At 41.8% G+C, this 24,144-nt stretch overlaps 3 protein-coding genes across 4 annotated transcripts; 1 reads left to right on the forward strand and 2 right to left on the reverse strand.

Annotated features, from left to right (window-relative positions):
* Positions 1 to 1,132: 1,132 nt before the first annotated feature.
* Positions 1,133 to 7,110, reverse strand: mul2 (mitochondrial E3 ubiquitin protein ligase 2). The gene is made up of 6 exons (XM_085378453.1): positions 7,054 to 7,110; positions 5,565 to 5,716; positions 2,836 to 2,923; positions 2,590 to 2,710; positions 2,262 to 2,493; positions 1,133 to 2,146 (listed from the first exon to the last, which is right to left on the reverse strand). Exons 2-6 carry the CDS (start codon positions 5,679 to 5,681, stop codon positions 1,670 to 1,672), a joined length of 1,035 nt encoding a protein of 344 aa, XP_085234579.1. The 5' UTR covers positions 5,682 to 5,716; positions 7,054 to 7,110; the 3' UTR covers positions 1,133 to 1,669.
* A 37-nt stretch (positions 7,111 to 7,147) lies between these two features.
* On the forward strand, positions 7,148 to 11,376 carry alg3 (ALG3 alpha-1,3- mannosyltransferase). Its single transcript, XM_085378129.1, has 9 exons — positions 7,148 to 7,379; positions 7,847 to 7,946; positions 8,031 to 8,178; positions 8,533 to 8,693; positions 8,865 to 8,985; positions 9,100 to 9,305; positions 9,660 to 9,736; positions 10,207 to 10,351; positions 10,441 to 11,376. Exons 1-9 carry the CDS (start codon positions 7,148 to 7,150, stop codon positions 10,619 to 10,621), a joined length of 1,371 nt encoding a protein of 456 aa, XP_085234255.1. The 3' UTR covers positions 10,622 to 11,376.
* Positions 11,377 to 11,817: 441 nt separating this feature from the next.
* On the reverse strand, positions 11,818 to 23,846 carry vwa5b2 (von Willebrand factor A domain containing 5B2). Of its 2 annotated transcripts, none has more exons than XM_085378196.1 (20): positions 23,708 to 23,846; positions 22,158 to 22,364; positions 21,203 to 21,428; positions 20,944 to 21,101; positions 20,564 to 20,695; positions 20,352 to 20,476; positions 20,084 to 20,260; positions 19,863 to 19,973; positions 19,043 to 19,245; positions 18,009 to 18,123; positions 17,460 to 17,645; positions 16,524 to 16,728; positions 16,116 to 16,441; positions 15,550 to 15,787; positions 15,122 to 15,463; positions 14,888 to 15,022; positions 14,297 to 14,425; positions 13,695 to 13,803; positions 12,869 to 12,992; positions 11,818 to 12,579 (listed from the first exon to the last, which is right to left on the reverse strand). In XM_085378196.1, the coding sequence occupies exons 1-20, from the start codon at positions 23,844 to 23,846 to the stop codon at positions 11,818 to 11,820; spliced, it is 4,149 nt and encodes a 1,382-aa protein (XP_085234322.1). The 2 variants fall into 2 exon arrangements, with proteins under 2 accessions (XP_085234322.1, XP_085234321.1); XM_085378195.1 differs by having other exon boundaries at positions 16,524 to 16,734.
* Between the last annotated feature and the right edge of the window lie 298 nt (positions 23,847 to 24,144).

The raw sequence follows: 24,144 nt of genomic DNA on the forward strand, positions 1-24,144 counted from the left end.
CCTCAGGACAGAGGTTTCTATTTCCGAGATGCAGGACAAAGCGTTATAAAAATAGCTTTGTCCCCGTTGCTGTCACTGAATTAAATAAGAACTGTTTTTGATTCGAAATATTAAAATTACTATATATGTGCCACAGTGAGCTTTATATATTTACTAGGTATGTGTGTGTGTGTGTGTTTTTTTTTAAAGGGATGCCAAATGCTGTCATTTTTCTGTAAAGCAAATTTACCTTGTCTTTGGGTATAAATAAAGTTACCTAACCCTTGACCTTGACCTTATATAAGATGATGCGATCTGTACATACTTGAGCTTAATCCCGTGTGTCCCAGAGCTTTGAATCAGTCGACTTGATCAAGTGGAAATATGTAATGGGAAACTCCTGTAGGAGGCTTAATTCAGCATGTGGTTGACCGAAGCCTCCAGGGGAATAACTCTTAGTTTTCCTGGAGCACTGACTTGGATCCCCTTTAGCCTTCAGAGCTACTTTAATTCTACATGGCATAGATTCAACACGGTGCTGGAAACATTCCTTAGAGATTTTGGTCTAATGATATGAGAGCATCCTGCAGGTGCTGCAGATTTATATTCCCCACACAATTATAGCATCAGCAGGAGCCTGAGTAGCTGATATAAGGCAGGGTGGATCCACGCTTTCATGTTGTTTACACCAAATTCTGACCCTACCATCTGAATGTCGCAGCAAAAATCACAACTCATCAGATTAAGTCTTTTTCCTTCTCTTGTCCTACTTTGGTTGTTTCCTGCTTCCTTGTTATTTGTTCATAGAATATGCACCCAGTGTGGTTTTCTGCTGCTGTAGCCCATCTGCTTCAAGGTTGGATGTGTCCATTCAGATGCGCTTCTGTATAATTTGGTTCTAAGGAGTTGTTTTACAAGTTACTTTGGCCTTCCTATCAGCTCCAAGCAGTACGGCCATGTATGAACATCTAAATGCATTGAGTGTCTGTCATGTGATCAGCTGATAAGATATTTGCATTAAGGAGAAGTCAAACAAACATAATACATAATAAACTGGGTGTGAGTGTGCATGCACACATTAAAAGTGACACTACGGATTCTAAAATATGTGTTAAATACACTTAAATACACTCTAAGGGTAAAACTTCTCGACATTAGATTTATTTGGGTTTCAGTAAATTTCCGATACAAACAAGAATGGAAATTAAACTGTCTGAACTCTGCTCCAGTCTGCATGCCAAATATCCCCGAGCAAGATACTAACCCCAAGTTCCTCTGATTCATCCATCAGAGTACGAATCACTGTAACTGTTAGGGAGAAAGAACCTACGTAGAAAAATCACAGCAAAAAAGTGCTTGAACCAGTGAATGAGAGAAGTTGTGTAAAGTGCTTTGAGTGCTCAGGTAGGGTAGGAAAGCACTATAAAATAATCACTCTATTTACTTTAAAGTACCATCACTCGGCAGAAAATGGTAAAATAAGGCACATGAGCACTGAGCAAAACAAACATTTGTATTGCACAAGTTTACACATTTTTTTGACTTGCTTTATATCCCCATATTTCCCACAACAAATATCTATTATGGACAAAATGTTTTCACAACATGACTCACATTTAATTTTGAATTTAATAAGTTAAGCAATTTAGACGTGAAGCTTCTACTGAAGTGACCCGATTCCACAAATACGTCAGACTTGATATAGAGGTAGCACTCTTACAATCCTCTGTCTACAAATAGGGCAATATTGCTGTGGCAGAGCCTGGTAGCAGGTGTGGCAGCAGCACACGTGTCCACAGTCCAACAGGACACAGTTACGGGGCTGACTGAGGCAAATAACACACATGGCCACGTCTTGAAGGTTGTCCTGGTCTGGTACATTAATTTGCAGTCTGTTAAATTCCCTTCTTTCCCGTTCCTGCTCCCTGAGATCCTTAAGGTGGCGGTAGTAGCGTAACCCGGCCCAGAAAATGATTGCTGCCCCTGCCAAAGCAGAAGTAATGGCCAACACTTTCCACCAAAAAGCAATGTCTTCATTCTCCCCTTGCAGGGTGTCGAAGTCCGCTGGGGTCAGGAAGTACTGTGAACCGTTAGAAGGGGGTCGGAGACTCAGAGTGCCATCTGTGTCCAGATTCAACTCGCCTACACCTGTAAGATTTGTCCCCACCTTGAAAAAAAAAAGGTGTGGCACTTATCAATAAGAATATATTTTTAATATTAACAACAAATTGGGCTTTATGAAGTGAACACTAATTCATTCAAGTTTGAATAGAATGACTTACTTTGAGCATTTCCTCGATCTCCAGTTGACCTTTTGGCTTCTCCCCAGTAAAGTACTGTCCCATGAGGTCACCCAAACTGTGACTGACCTGGTGAAATTTCTCATATGTGACCTCCATGTCCAGCCCAGCGGCCTGTAAAGGCGACAAGACTCTGATTTCGGTATTATCCAGTCCCACTAATAAAAAGGGCACCGCCTCTACGTTTTCGTGCAAGAGTCGTTCATTATCTGTCCTGCAAAGGTAACGTGAGAAACAGTTTGCATATCTGATAATAAGTAGAAAAAGTTAGATGTACTGGAACTTCAGCTTGATCTGATGATGTTCTCACCATGTACGTAAAAATCCATTCCACAACAGCCTGTGTTCTTTCACCATGAATCTACGCAGCACACCAACATTTTCTATGTTGTGCCAACTAATGAGAGGCTTTCCAGCTGGTTTTACACCACCTAAAATGTATACAAGCACACATACAGTAACAGGGAATGAGAGGCAGGCCGGTATACAAGTTTTCAGATTAAAAAAATAAATAAATGTACTACTCCTTATCAAAAACAAATAAAAGACTGATTACCTTCAATGACGACATACTGTAGACACGCTCCTGGAGTAACTTTCAAGAGGTCCTTGAGTTTTTTATCTATGGGTAACCGTGGAGCATTCTGGAAACATGGAGCACACACATTAAATAAGACTGACTAATTAATAAGTCATGCATTTGCTTTCCCAGTGGTTTTATGTCTTTGGTGTGTGTTAATCAGCTGGCTGTAAATGGGTACTTTTCTGTGCAGTGCTAGCAATCACAGTGTTGCTATTAATTCTATAAATGACTGGTTGTAATAGTAAATCTTTCAAAAGAACCAGTTTAGTTTGAGAAAAAGAAAAGATATGTCCCTAAAAGATCCTCATGGATTTACATCAAGACAGATGCAAATGGCATGAGCTAAAAGAACAATCAGGATGTAATCAAGAAACACAGAAAGACTAAAAGTGCACAACATAAACAGCTAAAAACGGAATAAAAAGGATGACGGGTTTCAGAAGTACAGAATAAAACTTTACACGAAATGGTCATTCTTTAAATACAGTGGGGCAAAAAAGTATTTAGTCAGCCACCGATTGTGCAAGTTCCCCCACTTAAAATGATGACAGAGGTCAGTAATTTGCACCAGAGGTACACTTCAACTGTGAGAGACAGAATGTGAAAAAAAAAAAATCCATGAATCCACATGGTAGGATTTGTAAAGAATTTATTCAGAAATCAGGGTGGAAAATAAGTATTTGGTCACCTCAAACAAGGAAAATCTCTGGCTCTCACAGACCTGTAACGTCTTCTGTAAGAAGCTTTTCTGTCCCCCACTCGTTACCTGTATGAATGGCACCTGTTTGAACTCATCATCTGTATAAAAGACACCTGTCCACAGCCTCAAACAGTCAGACTCCAAACTCCGCCATGGCCAAGACCAAAGAGCTTTCGAAGGACACCAGGAAAAGTATTGTAGACCTGCACCAGACTGGGAAGAGTGAATCTACAATAGGCAAGCAGCTTGGTGTGAAAAAATCAACTGTGGGAGCAATCATCAGAAAATGGAAGACATACAAGACCACTGATAATCTCCCTCGATCTGGGGCTCCACGCAAGATCTCATCCCGTGGGGTCAAAATGATCATGAGAACGGTGAGCAAAGATCCCAGAACCACACGGGGGGACCTGGTGAATGACCTGCAGAGAGCTGGGACCAAAGTAACAAAGCTCACCATCAGTAACACACTACAACGGCAGGGAATCAAATCCCGCAGTGCCAGACGTGTTCCGCTGCTGAAGCCAGTGCATGTCCAGGCCCGTCTGAAGTTTGCCAGAGAGCACATGGATGATACAGCAGAGGATTGGGAGAATGTCATGTGGTCAGATGAAACCAAAGTAGAACTTTTTGGTATAAACTCAACTCGTCGTGTTTGGAGGAAGAAGAATACTGAGTTGCATCCCAAGAACACCATACCTACTGTGAAGCATGGGGGTGGAAACATCATGCTATGGGGCTGTTTTTCTGCCAAGGGGACAGGACGACTGATCCATGTTAAGGACAGAATGAATGGGGCCATGTATCGTGAGATTTTGAGCCAAAACCTCCTTCCATCAGTGAGAACTTTGAAGATGAAACGAGGCTGGGTCTTCCAACATGACAATGATCCAAAACACACCGCCCGGGCAACAAAGGAGTGGCTCCGTAAGAAGCATTTGAAGGTCCTGGAGTGGCCTAGCCAGTCTCCAGACCTCAACCCCATAGAAAATCTGTGGCGGGAGTTGAAAGTCCGTGTTGCTCGGCGACAGCCCCAAAACATCACTGCTCTCGAGAAGATCTGCATGGAGGAATGGGCCAAAATACCAGCTACTGTGTGTGCAAACCTGGTAAAGACCTATAGTAAACGTTTGACCTCTGTTATTGCCAACAAAGGTTATGTTACAAAGTATTGAGTTGTATTTTTGTTATTGACCAAATACTTATTTTCCACCCTGATTTACGAATAAATTCTTTACAAATCCTACCATGTGGATTCATGGATTTTTTTTTTCACATTCTGTCTCTCACAGTTGAAGTGTACCTCTGGTGCAAATTACTGACCTCTGTCATCATTTTAGGTGGGGGAACTTGCACAATCGGTGGCTGACTAAATACTTTGCCCAACTGTATCTTACACCTTCATCTGTGAAATGTCAGTTGCAGCCTGATCTTCTGATACAACACCCCCTTGCATCTGTCCATTGCCACTATTTCTTCTTGACAATGACAATAAATAAATAAATACTAAATACTTGCACAAATGGAGCCAACACTTCCAAGTTTGATTTTTTTTTTCCTTCAAAATACTATTTCAGTTTTATTCTTGACATTTTGTTTTTATTCTCAGAATGTCAATTTTTTGCATTTTTGTCCAAATTCTCCATCTTAACTTTTTAGTGCAATATAGCCACAGATGTGCTCACTGTTCTCACCTACAGCTTTATAACAGCGATGCAAGTTTGTTTTTACAGTGTCTATTGCAATATGGTGAAGATAAACTAAATGTTACTGTGATATATGGCTCACCTTATACATTTAAACTACTCCAAATCCTGTTGTGTTATTTCTCTACCCAGATTAATTGTTCACATCTCTGAAAAAATTACTAACATCTGAGAAGGGACCTTAACTCTTCCATCAAAAACATATGAGCTGTAATCTCTAATGAGGGGTTTGAAGTAGAAGCTTCTTAGAGGTTTAGTCTTCCAATAAAGCTAATTACACAAAATTAACAACTCACGTTGAGTTTGTCTATTGTTGTTCGGCTCTTCTTATATAGGTAGAAGGAGAAGCCTGAGAGAGCAAGGCTCACTCCAAGACATGCTGCCTCTGAAATTGTCACGAAGAATCCTTCCATTGGCCCCGTGTCTCCTGTAACGGCTCCAAGAGCACCTGCACAAACACAAAAGAAGAAGAAGAAGAATCACCTGTCTGTAAACCCACAGCTGCGGGGCTCATGGCTATGTTGTGACATGCTTTGATGTGCCTACACGATGTGGCAGTGATTACTGGCTGATTTGAGGTACGTGTGGGACATAACAAAGGAACTGATAATATTGCCTCTCTAACTATGTACAGTGTTAATTATCTGCCATACATTTTGAACTGCAGCCTTTTGTGATAAAGAGGAACATTATTTTTCTTCTAATACAGACTCACCAGCATGTCTTTTGTTTTCACACTGCAAAATAAAAATATGGGATTAATGTTGATAAAAAGCTAGCAACAGGTAGTCTTCCTCGTTTTTCAGCTTCTCCCTTTAGGGGTTACCACAGCAGATTAGCTACCTCCCTAGATCCATATCTGTTACATGAGCCCTGTGCATGTCCTCCTTTACTACATCTGTGCATCTTTACTGTGTGCTTCCTCTACATATTTTTACATAGGACGAAGTGTGTTACATAAACCAGGCAATATACCACAACATTCATAGCCCAAGCTGGTTAGCAATGCCCATCCCAATGGCATACACAATCTATATCATACATACACACATTATAATACAAAAATCAAACACAACAAAATGCCACCACGCACAAACGAGGTTATGTTGAAATACCATAAGAAACAACAAATTATTAACAGCTGCATAACTGCTTCGATTGAATTTTAAAATGATGCCAATGAGACTGCTAAATTTCTCTCTGGTCTGATCAAAGGCACAGGACATATTTATTCCAACAATTTCTCTGTGAAATTTATTTCTGGAGTCCAGCAGCAAAAACATCAAGATGCAGCGTACAGCAAAGTGACTCAGGAGCTCAAAAATATAATAGAATATGACAGAAAAGACAAACCAGCTTATTAAGGTAAGAGTTAGAAAAAGTTGGAGAACAAATAAAAATGGGAAAAGCAAACAAACAAATGTGACTCCATAATATGAAGGAAAATGATTTTGGACACTTAGCTGTTCTTGATCACTCTGACATTAAAATCAAAACTTCAACAAGCTGCAGTCACACGTTATTTGATGGAAAGCTTGAATAAAATGTATTTCCATTGTCTGAAGTTTCATTTCTTTGCTGTGCCTTTTAAAACATGTTTACATGCTGTTATTCTCCTGATCGTTTTCCCTACAACAAAGTTAGCTGCTAGCCAGCTAACGTTGACATGGCTCCAGTGACCTCTAAAGATTTTTTTTAAACAGTCATATAAGAAACACTTAGAAGTTTATAAAACACATATATTTCAACAAGAATTAGAACTAATAATAAGTTTGTTTTTTATACCTGTAAAGGAAACGAAACCTTCCCAGTATTCACTCTGCAGCACCGTGTATCTGACGTGCGGTGACAGAGTTGTCACGTGACGAAGTCTGGGCGCATGCGTCAGTTACGGCCTCCGCGTACACGTCGCTACGCCGCGGACATGGCAGGAGTTGGAGGTGTGCGGAGAAAGTCTCCCGTTTCCCCGTCCCCGCTGTGGGGGAAACTCCATACGCTTTGGCAGGACAAGTATTTGCTCTTGTTCAAGACGGAATACACCTTGCTGGTGGTTTCAGTTTTGTGGTTCCTGGAGATCGGCATCAATGTGTGGGTCATACAGAAAGTAGCATGTAAGTAGCTGGTCGACTAGTTAGCACGCTATTGTATTTTGACGTTTATCTGAACGCGGCTGAAGGCTAAGTAGCTAGCGTCAGAAAAGTATTAGCTTTGCCTGCCACCTGTCAAAGGGAATTTACTGTCACTGCATGACCAAATACAATGGTTTACTCTCTCCCAACGTCAAATAACGTCCATTACTTTTAAGACTATATACAACCAAAGGTAGCTGTTTCAATAGTAAATACAAGAAGTAAACTTCTAAAGGCAAAGTAACTGCTCACTTTTTACACGTCCACATACAAGACGGAACTGCAACAGAAAAATACCAATAATATTTTCTCCTTCTTAAATTGATTGTTTGTTCTGGTTGAGTTGTCTTTTCCAGAACCTATCGTCATCACTGAGCATGACTATTGAGCATGCATCAAGATATTCACATCCACATCATCGTTATTATTAATATTATTATGTACTGCAGACACTGAGATCGACTGGAAAGCATACATGGATGAAGTGGAAGGAGTTATCAATGGCACCTATGACTACACCCAGCTGAAAGGGGACACAGGCCCTTTGGTGTGAGTTTCAAAATGATGTAGTTCTCTCCATACCACGCTTTTCAGTGCAGGTCTCCTAGATAATTTGGAACACTGTTGTTGTAGGTACCCAGCTGGGTTCGTCTACATCTTCACAGCTCTCTACTACATTACCGGCCATGGGGTGAACATCCGTCTGGGCCAGTACATTTTTGCTTTTTTCTACCTCCTCACACTGCTGCTTGTCTTCAGAATATACTATCGCACCAAAAAGGTGAGCCTAATGTTAATACTAATGTGCCAGGAACCCTATATATTAAGCAGCATGTCATTTTGCTAAAACGCTCATTGAAACATGGGCGTGTCCTTGTGTGGAATTCAACTTTTATACCCTACAGAAACAAAATTTAATGTTATTTTCAGAATATTCTCACACATTAATTCATTAGTTTTCTGTTGCATATCTGGCTCTGGGTTCCAGGTCCAGAACCACAAAAATACTGAGACCTCCCTTTTCCTCTACTTGCAGCTCTTCTTTTTCTGAGCCACTTGCAGAATTAATCTCTTTAGCGTTTCTTCTAATAATTAATCTCACAAATAATTAAATCTCCTTCTTTTTTTTCTCCAGGTTCCTCCCTATGTGTTCTTCTTCGTGTGCTGTGCATCCTATCGGATCCACTCCATCTTTGTGCTCCGTCTCTTTAATGACCCAGTGGCCATGATGCTGCTGTTTGCAGCTGTCAATCTCTTCATAGATGGATACTGGACTCTGGGCTGTGGCCTCTACAGGCAAGTGTGCACTCTTCTTTAAAGCGGATACTCATTTATTGGCTTCCCCTAAATCAACAAGTGGCACCTGTACATCTGTAATGTGTTACATACCTTCTACATTGTCATTGTTAATTTTTCCTGAGAGTAGCAAGATGAAATTACAACTCAATCTTTTCCTCTTTCTGACAGTTTAGCAGTATCTGTGAAAATGAACGTGCTTCTCTTTGCCCCTGGATTACTTTTCCTCCTCCTGTCAGAGTTTGGTCTAATGAAGACGATCCCCAAGTTATCGCTGTGTGCAGGCATACAGGTAAATATACACATTAAAACAGGTACAGCTTGACTGTAGTACTCTGTCCACAGTAAATTTTAGCAAATGACTGTATTTTGCTAACATCATCTCTTTCTTTATCTTATGTGGCAGGTTGTGTTGGGGCTCCCTTTCCTCCTAGAGAATCCCGTTGGTTACATGAGCCGTGCCTTTGATCTTGGCCGCCAGTTCATGTTCAAGTGGACGGTCAACTGGCGCTTCCTGCCAGAATGGCTCTTTTTGAATCGCTACTTCCACTTACTCCTGCTGGCCGCTCATCTGCTCACCCTGCTGCTCTTTGCCTTCCGCCGCTGGAAGAGGTGAGATAGACTTTGAATGTGCCAGGGATACACTGGGAACACTGTTTTCTTTTTACATTTATAAATGCTTTGCATGATAACATACTGATCAAAACCACATCATTATGACAATGCATGACAGGTGTCATGAAAAAATGGAAGGCGATTTCAGCAGGATTGTCACTACTTTATACTCTGCAGAGACATTTAGGCCACAAGGAAATGCAATTGATTTCTAGTAACAGCACTAAATGGTTGTTGGTATTTCAGGGTTCTCATCAGTCAGCAGCGGAAACCTTTTTATGTTTTACTAATACACACGTACCTCCTAGATCTCTAAAATGGCAAATAACCATATTCTGTCTGTGGCACCAGACCAGGAGAAAGCATCTTTGAACTTCTAAAGGAACCAGGCAAGAGGAAAATCCCAGCTCAGAAAAGCACTGTGGATCATATCCTTTTGTTCCATTTCAATCTACTCCTGTCTTTAATGTGAAATATATTTTTAAGTAAGTCTGTTGTTAGATGTTAATATGAATCTGCAGGCCTTGTTGACAGAATGAAAAAAATCATACAGAAAACTCTTCTCAGCAAGATTTGTGGATCTTAATTATTTTGAGTAACTGGGTCAAGATTTCTGGACAGAGAACCAAAAACTTAGCGCTTAAAGTTCCACTGTATTCAAGAGGAGACAGACATAGAGTCACAGGAAAAGAAGGTTTTCTCTTCCAAAACTCTGCAAAAACAAAAAAACTTGTGGTGCTACTTGTTGTGGGAAACCTGGTGACAAGTGAGCACCTGAAATTAGCTTTGCTTTGAACATTCTCTTTACAGGACACAGGACATGGTAAAACAATGCTTAGCAGATTTTTTCATATGATCTTCCAGACATGCCTTTTTTTTGTCCTTATCTGAAAATCACAGATTGTGCTGATTCTGTTCACCTGTAACTTCATTGGCATGTGCTTCAGTCGCTCATTGCACTACCAGTTTTACGTCTGGTACTTCCACTCGCTGCCTTACCTGCTGTGGAGTGGAGGTGTCAAGAAGCTGGCCCATCTGCTCAGGTGAGACAGAATCACAAGTCCTGAAGCATAGCACCTCCCTGAACACTCTGCCACATCTTAATGAAAAACTGTTTTATTTTTGCATGCAGGGTCCTGATCCTGGGTCTGATCGAGCTTTCGTGGAACACCTATCCCTCTACTAACAGCAGCTCAGCTGCCCTTCACGTCTGTCACCTCATCATCCTGTTATGTCTCTGGCTAGCTCCACCTTTGCTTTCAGCTGCAGCAGAAACACAAGAGCAGAAAGCTGTAAAGGACAAACGCCACTGAGCCCCGGCCTGATCGGACCAGAAGTATTATTCGGCTGAATCAGCTGATGACAAGCCCGCTCCATCCTCCTGTCTTTGATCCTGACAGCACCAGTGCAAAGGGCGGTCGCTGTGGTAGACTGTTTATAAGTGAATTAAAGGAGCCATTTAAAGCTTCTCACTGCTTAAAGTGAAGGATGCGTCATGTGTGTGCAGACTGATGCCCACACGATGGAATAATATGCAGTTGCAGAGATAAGAAGAGAAAATAAGAATTCTCAGGTTTAGTTTTAGATAGAAAATAAGAAGAGTGGAGGCTATGAGAATGTCATGGATGTTATGCTGTGTGGAAAGAATTGATTACATGAGCTCTATTCCCACTTACTGTGGTACAACTACACTCAGTCCATAATTCCTCTGGTCTAGTCATGTAGGCTGATATCATCTCAAGTTTTTATTTACTGGTGCTCAGATGATCGTATATTGAAAGTGTCAATAATGTGCATAAGAACTTGAACGCCAAGCTTTAAAATAACTGCATAGCAAGCGTAAGCTTGTGGCATTTCCTCTGCCACAGTTATGAAACATAAGTATTCTCTATCGAAGGGGATGTTTTTTTGTATTTTTACACAAATGTGTAAAAGTCAGCTGTGGACAATCAGTCTGTTTGTCTGATTTCTGTAACTTGTCATCCTCTGTTGTGAGTGGCCGCACTCATAGATGGATTTAATGTGAGAAACATGCAGTAGACTGAAAAACGGCAAATGGATTCTACTAAACCCGTGTGGTCTTCATTGTTACACAATACAACAAATGGTTGAATTTTAGTGTTTTTTATTATTTTTACCAACAATCATTTCACTGTTTAAAGCTCATCTTTGTTTAATTTATCAAATAATCATCTTGATAATCAAAATCTTCATTTTACAGTAACTGTGATTACATATTTGGTATAGTAGTATATTATACTGGCTGCAAACTAAAAGCTAGACTACAAAAAGCCCATTTAGATGATAAAGGCATATTTGTGATTGCATAAAGCACACTGATCATAAAAGGCCCCCTGGTCTATGGCATGTAGTATTAGAATGAACTTGGCACTGCCTAAGTTAATAAAACACGATTTTTCCATGTAAAGGCATTTAGAGTCACTATCGTTGGGAAATGGTGAGAATGCTAACAATCAGAGTTGGCTTGGTTTCCTCTGAGACGATTGTCTCACATATTATTTGGGTTATAACACAGCATGTTCAGCTGAATGTTCTCATCCCAGTGGCGCAGCAGCAGGAACAGCTGTCTGGCTGCTCCCTTAAGCCCTGCCATGTCCAGTCCCTCGGGCAGCTTCTGACAGCGCAGCCATGAGTCTGCTTTTGCTGCTACCAGTTCCCACTCCATAAAGTAGCCGGCACACCGGTGCTCTAGCCACGCTAGGGCCACAGCTGTGGCCCAAGTTGAGCCCTCCAGATCCTCTTGAGCCAACTGGCTGCTCCCTTGGAGGTAAGCTTGCTCAGGTGTAGAGCCTTCATATATATCTGTCTCTGACCCACGGCCACTGTCTGCTTGGCCGAGGTTCTGGTTCTGAAAGGGGCTGATGGATAACTCCAAAGAACCCTCTTCAGAGCTGGGGAGGTCAGTGGGAGAGGTGACAGGGTCTTGTTCAGAGAGGTATCTTCGGCGACGCCTCGATTCCAAAATTAGGGGAGTATCATCTGGAGTGTGGTGGAAAGGTGGAATGGCTTGTCTGACAAAGGAGCAAGCGGAAGGAGAGAAGGTAACGTGGTGACCAGAGGGAGCACCAGGAGGTTTGGCACTAGTGGACAAGGATGGAGCACTGGGAGATGTGCAGCGTAAGGCTGGGCTGAGACTACGGCGGTGGAGACTGTATGGCGATGCTCTTTTAAGGCGGTCCAGAGGAATCTGGACACAGTCAGAGTAGATCTCAGTCAGAAGAAAAGCTCCTGATGCCAGCTGCAGACGAACCTGAGGAGTCATAACAGACATGGGTAATGAGCACACTTGAAGATGAGTGCACAGTATTACAATGCTGCAAATGCACTTTGCCTTTAACGTGGCAGTGTTTCTCTTTTGCACACTATTTGTCATAGCACGTGGTTTAACTTTCCAAAGTTCTTCTGCCTTTAAATGTTGACTGACTCCAGGAGTTTGCAGAATGAATTTGGGAGCTGATGGTATGTATTGTGTGCTGGGTAAACAAATAAAGTGGACACAACTTTAGCACTTCACTCTTTTCCATGTTGGCACAGCTCACCAGGGGCAGGTAGTCTGGAGCTTCACTTTCAGGATGTTTCTCAGTCTCGGCAGATAAGCAGTGGGACTTGACAGGCACCTGCTTTCCTGATGAAATGGAGGACCTGAGCCTGCCCAGCGGGAACCTGGAATTAAAAAAAACAAAACAGGTACGCTAAAAAAAAAAAATCTAACATTTAAACAAAAGACAAATTACATGGATTCAGAGTGTCAGATTTAACAGGAGCCTCGCAAAAAAGAAATCCTATGAATACTTCCGTATAATCTACATCAGAATTCACTACAACGGTGAGTTTTGCAACAACTTTTGACAATTTGCAGTTAGAAACCTTTGTTGTGATGGGAGTCGCTAAAGACATGTCACGTGTAAGGGTTGTTGGGTTTGAATTAGCGTGCAGCTGCAGTGAACAGCCATATGCCTGCGTGAAAAGATGAACCCTGACCTGAACAACATTCACTGCATCAATCACGGTTAGAACCTACAGTCTGTGCTGTATGAGTTCCAGGGCCGAGTTGTTTTCACATATTTATTAACTCCTACACTTCAGTAAATGGCCCATCATTCACTCTCAGGACATTTACAGATGTGGGTAAACAGAGTGGTGATGCTGTGGCTCATTTCTTACATTTAAGTAACATGTGCACAAACCGGAGTGTATACATGAACAACTTTAAAGTAGGAGCTTTTCAAGAAACTACAGTATTTGTTTTCGTGTCTTACTTCTTAGGAGTTTTTAGCGCCTTTTAGTCCTTTCATGCTGTTTATTTTATTGCATCTTTGTCAGTCTCACACAAACTGTTAAAAGAGTTTAATATGAAAGTCTTACCTGGTGCCAAAGAAGCTCTCCATTGACTTGCTCTCTATAGATCGCTGTGAGCGAGTGCTCGGGGTGCCTGTTGCCATGGCTGTAGTGTAGTAGGAGCTGCCCCCTACACCTGGGATGACATTAAAACATTAAATTGTATTGTTTTATCAGCTCAGTGATAAAAGTGGTGTTTTCTGATTGTGCTTAAAGGCTCAGCTCATCCAGATTAAACAAAACTGATCAGAGGTATTTTACATGGATCTGGAACTAAATGAATAAAAGCAAATATGTCTGTGCGATTGGATACCAATAAAGTTAAGGAAGATTTATCTAGATGAACTGATCCTTTAAGAGCTTCTTCACAAGTTGTGTGTGTAATGGAGTCGGGGGAGAGGGGTCCTCCTTTTTCTCCTTCTCACCACAGCTTTCTCTTCAGAAGCCTCGAGACTACTTACACCAGAGTTTTCCCTGAGCGAACGGACAGCAGTACTTACTAGAGTCCCAGGATGTTACACTACAGGGTGAGGCAGGAGTGTCATCTCTGTCTGAGAGATACAAAGATTGTTGATGACCTAAAGTCTTGATAACAGAAATGGGTGCTGGCATCATTCGGTCGTTCTTACCTGTAGAGTTCCAGGTGTCTTCCACCTCTGCACTGTCTCCAGTGGTGTGCCGTCTGCCCAGACCTACAGAATAAGTCCTCTGTCTACGAATGCCTGACTGAAAAGCCTGCCTGTTTCCCAAATGTAGCCCTGCAGACACACACAAATAAACAGAACACAATGTGGACCCTTAAAAATATCAACTGAATCCAACAATAAATAAAAATAACATTTAAAATGGTGCTTCTGTAATTCACTTAGCACTGTTTTCCTTAAGTTAGAGAATTCAGAAGAGCTATTGATTTTCCTTCCGTCTGTCCGTCCATCCCTCCATTATCCAAATCAAGGTCAGGGGGATCAGACACAAATATAGAATTATACAGACCTGTTACTGCCAAAGTCTTTCAAGCTGCATGCTCTAAACTTGCATACACATAAAACCAGGCTTCAAAGAGAAGACAAATTCTAATGCTTGATTCCTCATAACACCAATGAGAAGATCAGGATTGTTCTTTACAGATATCTTATTATCATTGACAAGTAAACAAAACTTCCTGGATGAAAGTTGAGCTGAGAGTTTATTCTGTGTATGTGTGTTGGTGGGTGGCACACCTGTGGTTTGCACATCCATGTCAGCCAAGCCTTTGTTGGGATTGCTGTCAGTGGTGGTGAAGGCTGTGTACATACAGATGATGTTACAGTGCTTACTTGTCTGGATAGCCTTTGTACGATATCGCTTCGCTGAGCCTAAGAAGCCATCAAACAGAGGAATAGTAAGAGATGCACAGTAGTTTGGAGATAACGGCACATTAATCAGTAGGAAAAAGCAACCGGTAAACCGCCCACCATGTCCAATGTCGCTCTCTTTCTCTGCCATTTTCTCAAAGTCTCTTATAACTGAGCGAGCGGTCAGTTGGTGAATGATCTCCTGGCACGATTTCCCTCCTCTTCCTTCTTCACCTCCCCTTCCATATACCCCACTTACTTCAATGTCCTGACTCTCAGGGGTCCAGAGGTGCCCCAGGTCTACAGTGACCTCCCAGGACACAGGCCTGCCACTCAGGACACCATGAATAAGGGAACGGCACTGGCCTGGGGGAGGACTGTCAGGCGGGACAGCAGCGAAGAGATACTCTGGATCTGTGAAACTGTCCCAGTCCAGAGGGGAGGCGGGAAACAAGAGTCCATCTAAGGGGCAGAGCGAAAAATAGGATAGAAATTTTACGGGACTGAATAAATAAATATGATCCTATTTTCTTTGCAGTGAAACTTACTGGAGTCGGTGAGGCTTCTGTGGGACGCTGTCCCTCGTGGTGTTGGCTGTGTCTCCGCGTCACTTTCTTCCAGCTTCCCTCCCAGTGTTTGGTCAAAGGAGACCCTCTCCAGAGCCCTTCTCAGCCGATGCATCTCTAATTCACCCTGGGGGGACGAAAAACTTCGCGCTGCCATCGTTGAACGTGCTAGTGCTTTTTGTCTCCTACGAGACTCCTCAGCTCCATCCAGACACCCGTTCTGGTTGTAAAAGGGGGACAAGCAAAGAGAAGTAGGTTTGGGTATCATTTTGCTTTTCTCTGCAGTATGTTAAGGTCATTAGATTGAAATGTATTTGCCATGTTGCAAGAATAACTTTGCAGCAACCTCCTGTGATATACTGACTGTGTGCTTCAGCTGTGCATGACTCAAATAAGCAGTCTTTTTAATTTATATGATCTTTCTTCCAAAGGAAAGATAGAAGTTTATAGTTATATATAGTTGTTATATTTTCATGTCTTGTTTTGTCTGTGTGTTCCCAATTACTTACTAAATTCCAAAAAAAAAGTCTGTCAGTCTTTAGTCTTACTTTTTTGGTCCCGCTGTCTGGGGATTTGACTGAAAGGTCTTGCTGCCATGATGAGTCTGCCCAGCGAGACAGGGATGATCTCTGTTCTGGAGGGGGCATCTTCTCGAGGCCTTGGGGCAGAGACCCTGTATCGAGCACTGGACCAGAGCAGTGACAGCTGGAGAGAAAGCCCCCGTCAGAATTTGAGGCATGTATGTGAGAGTGGGACTGCGTTTGTAGACTTCGTTCACTGCTGAGTGAGCAGCGAGTGAGGATGTACTGCTCCTGAATGTAAGAGCTCTCCTGGATCCTCTTCCTCACATCGCTGGACCAGTCCAACTCCACACCTATAGTGGACAAAAGCCTGTTGTTAGCCACTGTGGTTTAAAGTGTGCTGGCAAATGCAAATGTTCGTGATGAGTGACCAACCTGGACTGGTGCCTGTGTCTGTGTCTTTGGCACAGGAGAACTCAGAGGATATCTCTCTAGAAATTTCCCTCAGTGCTTCCTCCAACTCAGTGCCATCTGCACATGTCACCACAGGCATGAGCTCAGAGGCAGGAGGAGGTGAAAGCTCATCGTTCGACTGGCCAAAAACTGAACCCGTAGAACCACGAAGTAAATCTTTGTAGCTCTGTTCCTGAAGCAAAAAAATAAAATGCAAAGATTACATTTAAAAAAATGGTACAGTACTGTGCAAAAATATGGGGCCAACCCTCACTTCTGCATATTTTGGTAGAAAAACTGGAAATGGCTTCAGCAATGTATTAAAATATACATGTACAAAAATACAGCTTATAAAGCAAAAAGAAAGAGTTTGAAACTCATTAGAATTCTACAAAGTCAATATTTGGTATGACGATCTTTTTTTCTCCAACATAGCCTGAACTGTCTTTGGCAGCGTTCTCATAGGTTCTCTAAGTAATCTTCAGGAATAGGTTTCCAGGTGCAAAAATAATACTTTATCCCTGCCAAACTGTGTTATCTTTGACATTTGTCATAGATTCAACTAAAGGAATGGGAACAAAGTGCCTAAAGATACAATTTAACATTTGTTCTTTGCTAAGTTGTCTGTTATGTGGAGACACAAGACTGGTTCATCCATTTAGTTTGGTGTGTTATTTATGATTGAATGATTCATAGGTCAGTTATAGCTCTAAAGTTGGTCAGCTACAAGGACTGGACTAACAACGAGCGAAAAATCAGCAAATGTCCAAAGATAAACTCTGCAAGAGTTTCAGAAACCCTGGAGAACTCTTGCTCAAGAACACTGTAAAAATACAATAACATTTGACTCACTTGAAGCAACATAAACAAATAAGTGCTGACTTAATATTTTACATGGTAATGCACACAGAGTAATACCTCTGCCTTTTTTGCTTTGAAACTGGTCATGTCGTAAAGCGTGCAGTATCCTATGAGGCGGTTCCCGGGGTAGAGTGGAGGGATTTCATTGGGTGTAAGAAGAGCCTCCATGTTTTCTGGCAGATACCAGTCGATCCGTACGTCAGTCAGAACAGGTTCAAAGGCCTTCTTCAGGGGCTTGATTAACTGTTGCAGAAATGGGGAGAAGAAGTAAACGTATCAAACTAATTAAAAAAACACTTTTTCCGTGATTTGTCATAAGCTAAAAAATTGGTAAACTTAAACTTATACATGTATATCTTCAATGGCTAACAGTTGTTAAACTAACTATAAAAGCCATACTATGAAAATACTAAAGTAAAATAACTCTAAATTATACTTAAATGCTTGAGTAGTTATTACACTTTACGACTGCTAGTTGCTTTTCTCTATGCTGAAATGCTAATGTAATGCCCCAAGGTTTACATATGTATTCTTTCAAGACTTTGCTTTTAATTAATTTGCAATTCTTTTCACTCCAATAGGTGGCAGTGCTGCAGCACTGCTGACCTTGGGCTGGAGTCTCTCCTCATCATCCAAGAACTCTGTAGTCCCTCCTGTCAGTTTGGCAACGCCCTGCAGGAGTCTCCTGCAGGCTCGTGGACCAAGGCCTAAGCCAAAGCATCTGCAAAGGTGATACAGTGTGTACATTACATTTTTATCACGTCACAAGAGAAAATTTAATTATGATATTAAATTGTGGATGATTTTCACTGTTTGTGTTATAACAGTTTATTTTTTATGTCTATTGAAGTAGCCTGAAAATAACCTAAAATGTTGCTTCTATGTCGCTTACAAATAGAAAATGTAGAGTCATCAAACAGACACTGGTGGAGATCACCAGCCATTTGACTAGCTAAGAGTTTAAATGGCTCAGGGGACGGAATAATCGAAAAAGGCTGAGTTCTTGAGCAGCAGTCTGGCTGGCTAAATATGGAAACAGAAGCTCAAAATGATGTACAACACCTTCTCAGGTGCAGACTGCAGTGAGATGGCAATCTAATTTACACTGGGCAGAATTAGATGTTTTCCATAAGAATAAAGAAACGAACAAACGTGTTCCTAGTTTGCTAAAGGACAGCGAAAAATTACAGTGGAGAAAGTCAGTCCGACAGGCGAATACTAATAAGGCATAAATGAAGTCATTCTGCATCTGGGGAAAACCAGAGGGGCGTGACTCTTACTGCAGAGGAGAGCACTTAATGGGATTACTGGGCGGGGCTGAAAAATACTTCAAGCCTTTCTTGTCTTTCTTCCACAGAGATTTGCTCTCAGGTCTTTATGATCACTGTTTGCTTGGGTCCACGCTCTGTTTCTCTTGCTGTCCTCCCCCATATACTGTCTCTGTCATGTCATTCACCTGGTTCTGCCTCCATTCACTCTCCTTTACTTATCTCCTGCTTCCTAACCTCACTGATTTAATGGTTTATTTAATATTGCATTTTTATTAACCAGCTGTTGCAACTATTGTCAGTTTTATCTGTCTGTCATGATAGATAACTAGCTGCTCCCTCTGTACCCTCCTTCGCACATAATATCCATACCTGCCAGCACACGCGTTTCTGCGTACTAGCTCCAGCACTCTAGCTACATTGCTGATGGATCCATCTGTAATAATAAAGACCTGGCGAGGGTACGAGCGCTGCATGGGCTGTTGATAGACCCAGAAGAGCGCCCCCAGCAGGTTGGTGCCTCGCATGTCAGCTCTCATCCTCTGGACGTACTCGTAGGCCCGAGTTAGTGTGACCTGCACGCAAACACACAAGTGATTAAAGTGGGGATGCAATCAGATCCTGAGTAAAGGAGGGAGAAGCAAACAACTCCTGTCGAACCGCAGCGCCTGTGCAAACATGTTGCCAGGATAAATTTACTGTTTGTTATCAGATGCACTAATTAGCCTGTGAGGGAAGCAACAAATTAAATCAACCCTTCTCTAATAAAGACAGCACAAACAAACACACATTAGCACCTGCCTTAAAATGACCTCAGTTCACATGGTGGATAAACATAGCTGTCAGTGCAGGAGATGGAGGGACACGTCCTGCCTAAGTGAAAATGCATGAAAGGCCACCATATGGCGAGGAGAATGTGGAAAGACTGTTTGTGCTTGCAGCCCCGGGTCTGGATAAAACCTGATACTCTGCTACTAAGGCAACCCAAGAACTGACCTATTGCCTGATTAGAGAGTAGAAAACAGAACAGATAGTCCTGAACGACTGAATGACATTTTGTGTTCAGAAAAACATCATCCAAATGCTCCGTGTGTTCTCGTTTACTGGAAGGGATTCACAGATATCATGAAAAACACTGAAAATCTTTTAAAAATACCCAATTCAGGGGCAAAGCTCATTAGGTAATACTGACATCAGTGCAAAGCTTGCTGGAGGTGAACAGGGGCTTGATGGTGGTACCAAATCCCACAATGTTGAGCATTGTGCCAGAAGGTAGACTCTTGAGTGCCACCACCATGGCTTCCTGTCAGAATAAGAAAGCATATACAGGATGGAGCCAGAGTCATATACATATATATACATTCTCAAATCTGAACTTCATGTTTTATTTGCATGCTTTTGACTACTGCTCACTTTCACACGCTGGATGTTGGCGCCACTCATGCTGCCACTGCGATCAATGAGAAACAGCAGCTCCCTGGTGGCTTTGTGCACTTCCAGAGGTTCACGCAGCAAGTCGGGGCAGAAATTGAGCATCAACACAGGGCTGCACAGAATGTCTTTGTGGTATCGCTTCCTGACAAACTCCAGCTGCAGGCGAAGAAGGAAAATCAGCAATGAAAGCTTAACGTCTTGAGAAAGGTGTATTTAAATGCTTGACAGCAGGAAAAAACGAACAAACCTTTCTTTCAGGTTCTGAATCCTTGCGGGTGCATCGGATGAAATCTCGACGGGAGCAGATTTGCTGTTCATATTGGCTGAAGGAGAGCCTGCCTCTCTCTAAGATGACCAAGGGGCTGTGAGGTTCTGAGGAAGGGTTTAAAAGTCAGAATAAAAAGAAAATCACAGCAATGAAAAGTTCAGACCTTCCCAAACCACTTTGTCATCGCTCACCGCTGAGGTGCAAAATAATCTCTATGTGTCTGTCATAGGGATGCTCCTGTGCCAAGGTGATGTAGGTGGCAGAGGCACTTTGGGCACTTGGATCTGCATCTGCCCTCAGAGCGTGAGTAGGGCTCTCCAGTCCTATCAATAAAGAGAGGCAAAAAATGAAAATCAGTAAACATATTACAATGTTTTGAATGAGTTAATTTTTCTTTACAGCACACACTAGTGAAGATTAAATCTGTTTCATCGTCTGGCTGTGTTTGGACTGAGATCGCCTATGAAGCTATTCATTTTATTCAGTAATGAGATTGCCTGCTGTTCTCATATTTCATAATGGTTGAGATGAAAACCACTGAATCAGCCTTATTTGAGGAGACAGGCAGTACCAGCCAGCAGACAGGCCCCTCTGACCAGCAGCTGGAAGTTCAGCTCATAAGGTGCCAGGTTGACAGCTGGGCTGGTGAAGATGGCGTGCGCACACTGCTGCTGAGAGTGCACGATCCGATCTTGTTTTCCTGAGGTGGCACCAAAACAACTGGTCGCCCTACAAAAACAAGAAAAAAAGGCACACAATGGGAAGTTTTTTAGGAAAATAATATGAAAGAAGTGGGGGGAAAAAATCAGGAGTCCACGTCTGATAAATACCCAGTTTCATCAGACTTCCCTCCACTTTCACTCTTGCTTGGAGTCATTTTCCCAGTGACAAGCGGGGTAAGGAGTGTGGGGTAGACGATCCGAATGGCTCCGTTTTCTAATGTGGGAAGTTCTAGTGTCGTGCTTATGATGATCGACACTATATCCATGGGGCCAATGACTCCGGTGCCCACGATGAAAGTGGTTCTCTCCAGGTCCTCATCCAGGATCAGATGTCCTAAAGCCCAAAATACAATGTTGTGTTAGAACCTTATGTTAAATTTTCAAGACTGTCTGCGACATCATTAATAAATATGAAAATACATGTAGATGAATGTGAAAAGAGCACATGATTGAAAACCTAGCACACAAACGCACATTAATTGCTGGTATTTACTCAGAATAATCCATCACCATCAGCTGAATTAAATAAACTGTTCTGTGGTCTGCAGTTAAGTAGATATGTTTCTACTAAGTGAATGCCGTTACAACATTAGGCAGGGATCCAGATCAGATGGCCTTCCTCATCTGACACAGAACGGACTTACCGTACTGAAGCCACATTATTACTGCAGCATCAGTACACAAATGTTTTGCAGTTATATAAAACATTTTTATTATAAGCTAAAAGCCGATTTTATTGCTTTAGTGTCATGCAGCATCAGCATCAGTATCAAGGGCTTTTCAAACTAAATATATGCATTTCACAAGTGTAAAGATGGCTTTTTCAGATAGCCCTCTCTACGTCTGCGCTAGACTGTCTGCAAGGAGAGAAGCAATGAATCATGTCTGCAGCAGTATCCATAAATAATATTATATATCATTTATAATATTATATATATTTAAATGCAAGCTGGTATAACTCTAATGTTTATTCCTTACAATTCTGAAATTGTATCAGAGAAAAATGTAACAACTTCAACATAATATTTTTGCCTTCACGGCATTCTTCCATCCTCCCCCTCACCGTTGGTGCATTGCATGTCTAGACTGGGGCTCCCACAGCAGCCCCACTCCAGGCCATTCCCTTCAAGACCAACTCCAGGGCAGCAATCCAAACAGCAGTCCTTTAACTTTCCTCGGCTTTGGATCTGGACCCCAACCAACCGGCCTGCGATCACGGCTTCAAAGCCCACCACAACCTCCTTTTCACCGAGAGGGTATATGAACACACCTGGATGAAGGTTACAGACACACAAGCTGCTAAGACACATAAAACTGAAACAGGCTTTTGCTAAAGAAATGTTCATAAGTAAAATAAGTACAGTAGATATTTCTAAGATCGGGGGATCTGGAGCCAGTTGCATACCTTAAGTTCTCTTCTTAGGTAAGACATAATATGGAAAACCTTAATACGTTTCTTTTGTCAGGATGCTAGTTTAGCTCGCTGGGTTGAATAGGTGACTGAGCTGTTGTAGGGTTTATGGAAGAGCCTGGGTTCAAATCTACCCTTGAGATTGGTCACTGCGTGTCTTTCTCCCAGCTTTCCTTAACCAAATTTCCTTCAAAGAACAAGATATTTTTTCACTGAAAGATATTTTTCAGCAGTAAAATAAACAACAATTGCTTTGCTTTTTACCTTACATTTTGTGCTAAGTTTACTCTGTCGTAAAGGAATGAATCCAACAAACACATTTGTTTTTTTTTAATTTCCTCACTTATTGTAATAAATCTGGCTATACTGTTAAGTTAGAGTCAGGGCTATAGGTCTTTTCTTCTTCTTACTTGGTAAGTTAGGTCTTTTGTGCATCACTTTGACTGGCTGTAAGGTATTCATTAAGTAGAAGATAAGCAGAAAATCTTACTTGAATAAATGGTAAATGGTAAATGGCCTGTATTTATATAGCGCTTTACTAGTCCCTAAGGCGCTTTACATATCCAGTCATCCACCCATTCACACACTGGTGATGGCAAGCTACATTGTAGCCACAGCCACCCTGGGGCGCACTGACAGAGGCGAGCATCAAGGGCTTTTAATAAAGTAAACACTTCAAGGAAAACTTAGGGAGAAGACTTAAAGTTGTTTTGTGCCATCAGCTCCTGCTGCGCTGCCTTCATGGCATATAATGTGTAAGACAGTGGCAGCTTTTTGAACAAATTTAATAGGGGCAAAGCAAATACTATGTTTAGTCTTCTGGACCATTCATACAGGGGCTCCTGATTATTAAAGGAAGTAAAAAACTTGTCAGTTATTCTGAATATACAGAAAATTAATAGTCATACTACTATTGTATGTTTGCTTGTTTATTTCATCGAATGGCCAGTTTTGGTCATGTTGGTTTTAGATGTCTTTGATAATGATAAAGTACAAATAAACATGAAAGAGATTTGTTGATTTTTACTCTTCATCTTTACTTCAAAGTATCTGGTGTTCCTCACGGGCCAAGTCTTGTCCCACTCCCAATTTTAATCTGGGATTATCATTATCCTTTGCACTCAAAAACTCTTTTTCTTGTGTCTCGTGGTATATTATAATATCACAGTTTAGCTACACTAAACTTGGCAGTTAGTACTCACCTTCTACAGACTCTATGTCAGCGTTGGCATAGGTAAGGTGCGCAGTGATGCCCATGGAGCAACCATTAGCACAAGATTTGATGCAGGAGGCTTTGAGTAGCAGTGGTTTCCATGTAGAGCGGTTTCTCAGCCCCACCATCTTTTCTGTAAAATTAAGCCTCTGCCCTGCTGGTTGGATCAAAACACAGGTACACAAATGGCCAGCACAGACAGGAAGGGGAACATGTGAGTGTGCATTTAAATTCTCTCATTTTCTATTCAGAGCACAATTACAATGATCCTTGTAAACCAGACCTGATTTTTGCTGCTCAAATTAACACTAAACAAAAACAGATAAGTTCCCAATTTTATGTGTATACACAACGCAGGCCATATATTTCTTGTTTATATGTGCAGGCATATCAGTTATTGGCCATCTAACATCCTATCGTGTCTCC

The sequence above is a fragment of the Diplotaxodon limnothrissa genome, linkage group LG18 (genome assembly GCF_057381915.1).
Source record: "Diplotaxodon limnothrissa isolate DT_005_m linkage group LG18, D_limnothrissa_male_GT1.1, whole genome shotgun sequence".
Classification (NCBI taxonomy): Eukaryota; Metazoa; Chordata; class Actinopteri; order Cichliformes; family Cichlidae; genus Diplotaxodon; species Diplotaxodon limnothrissa.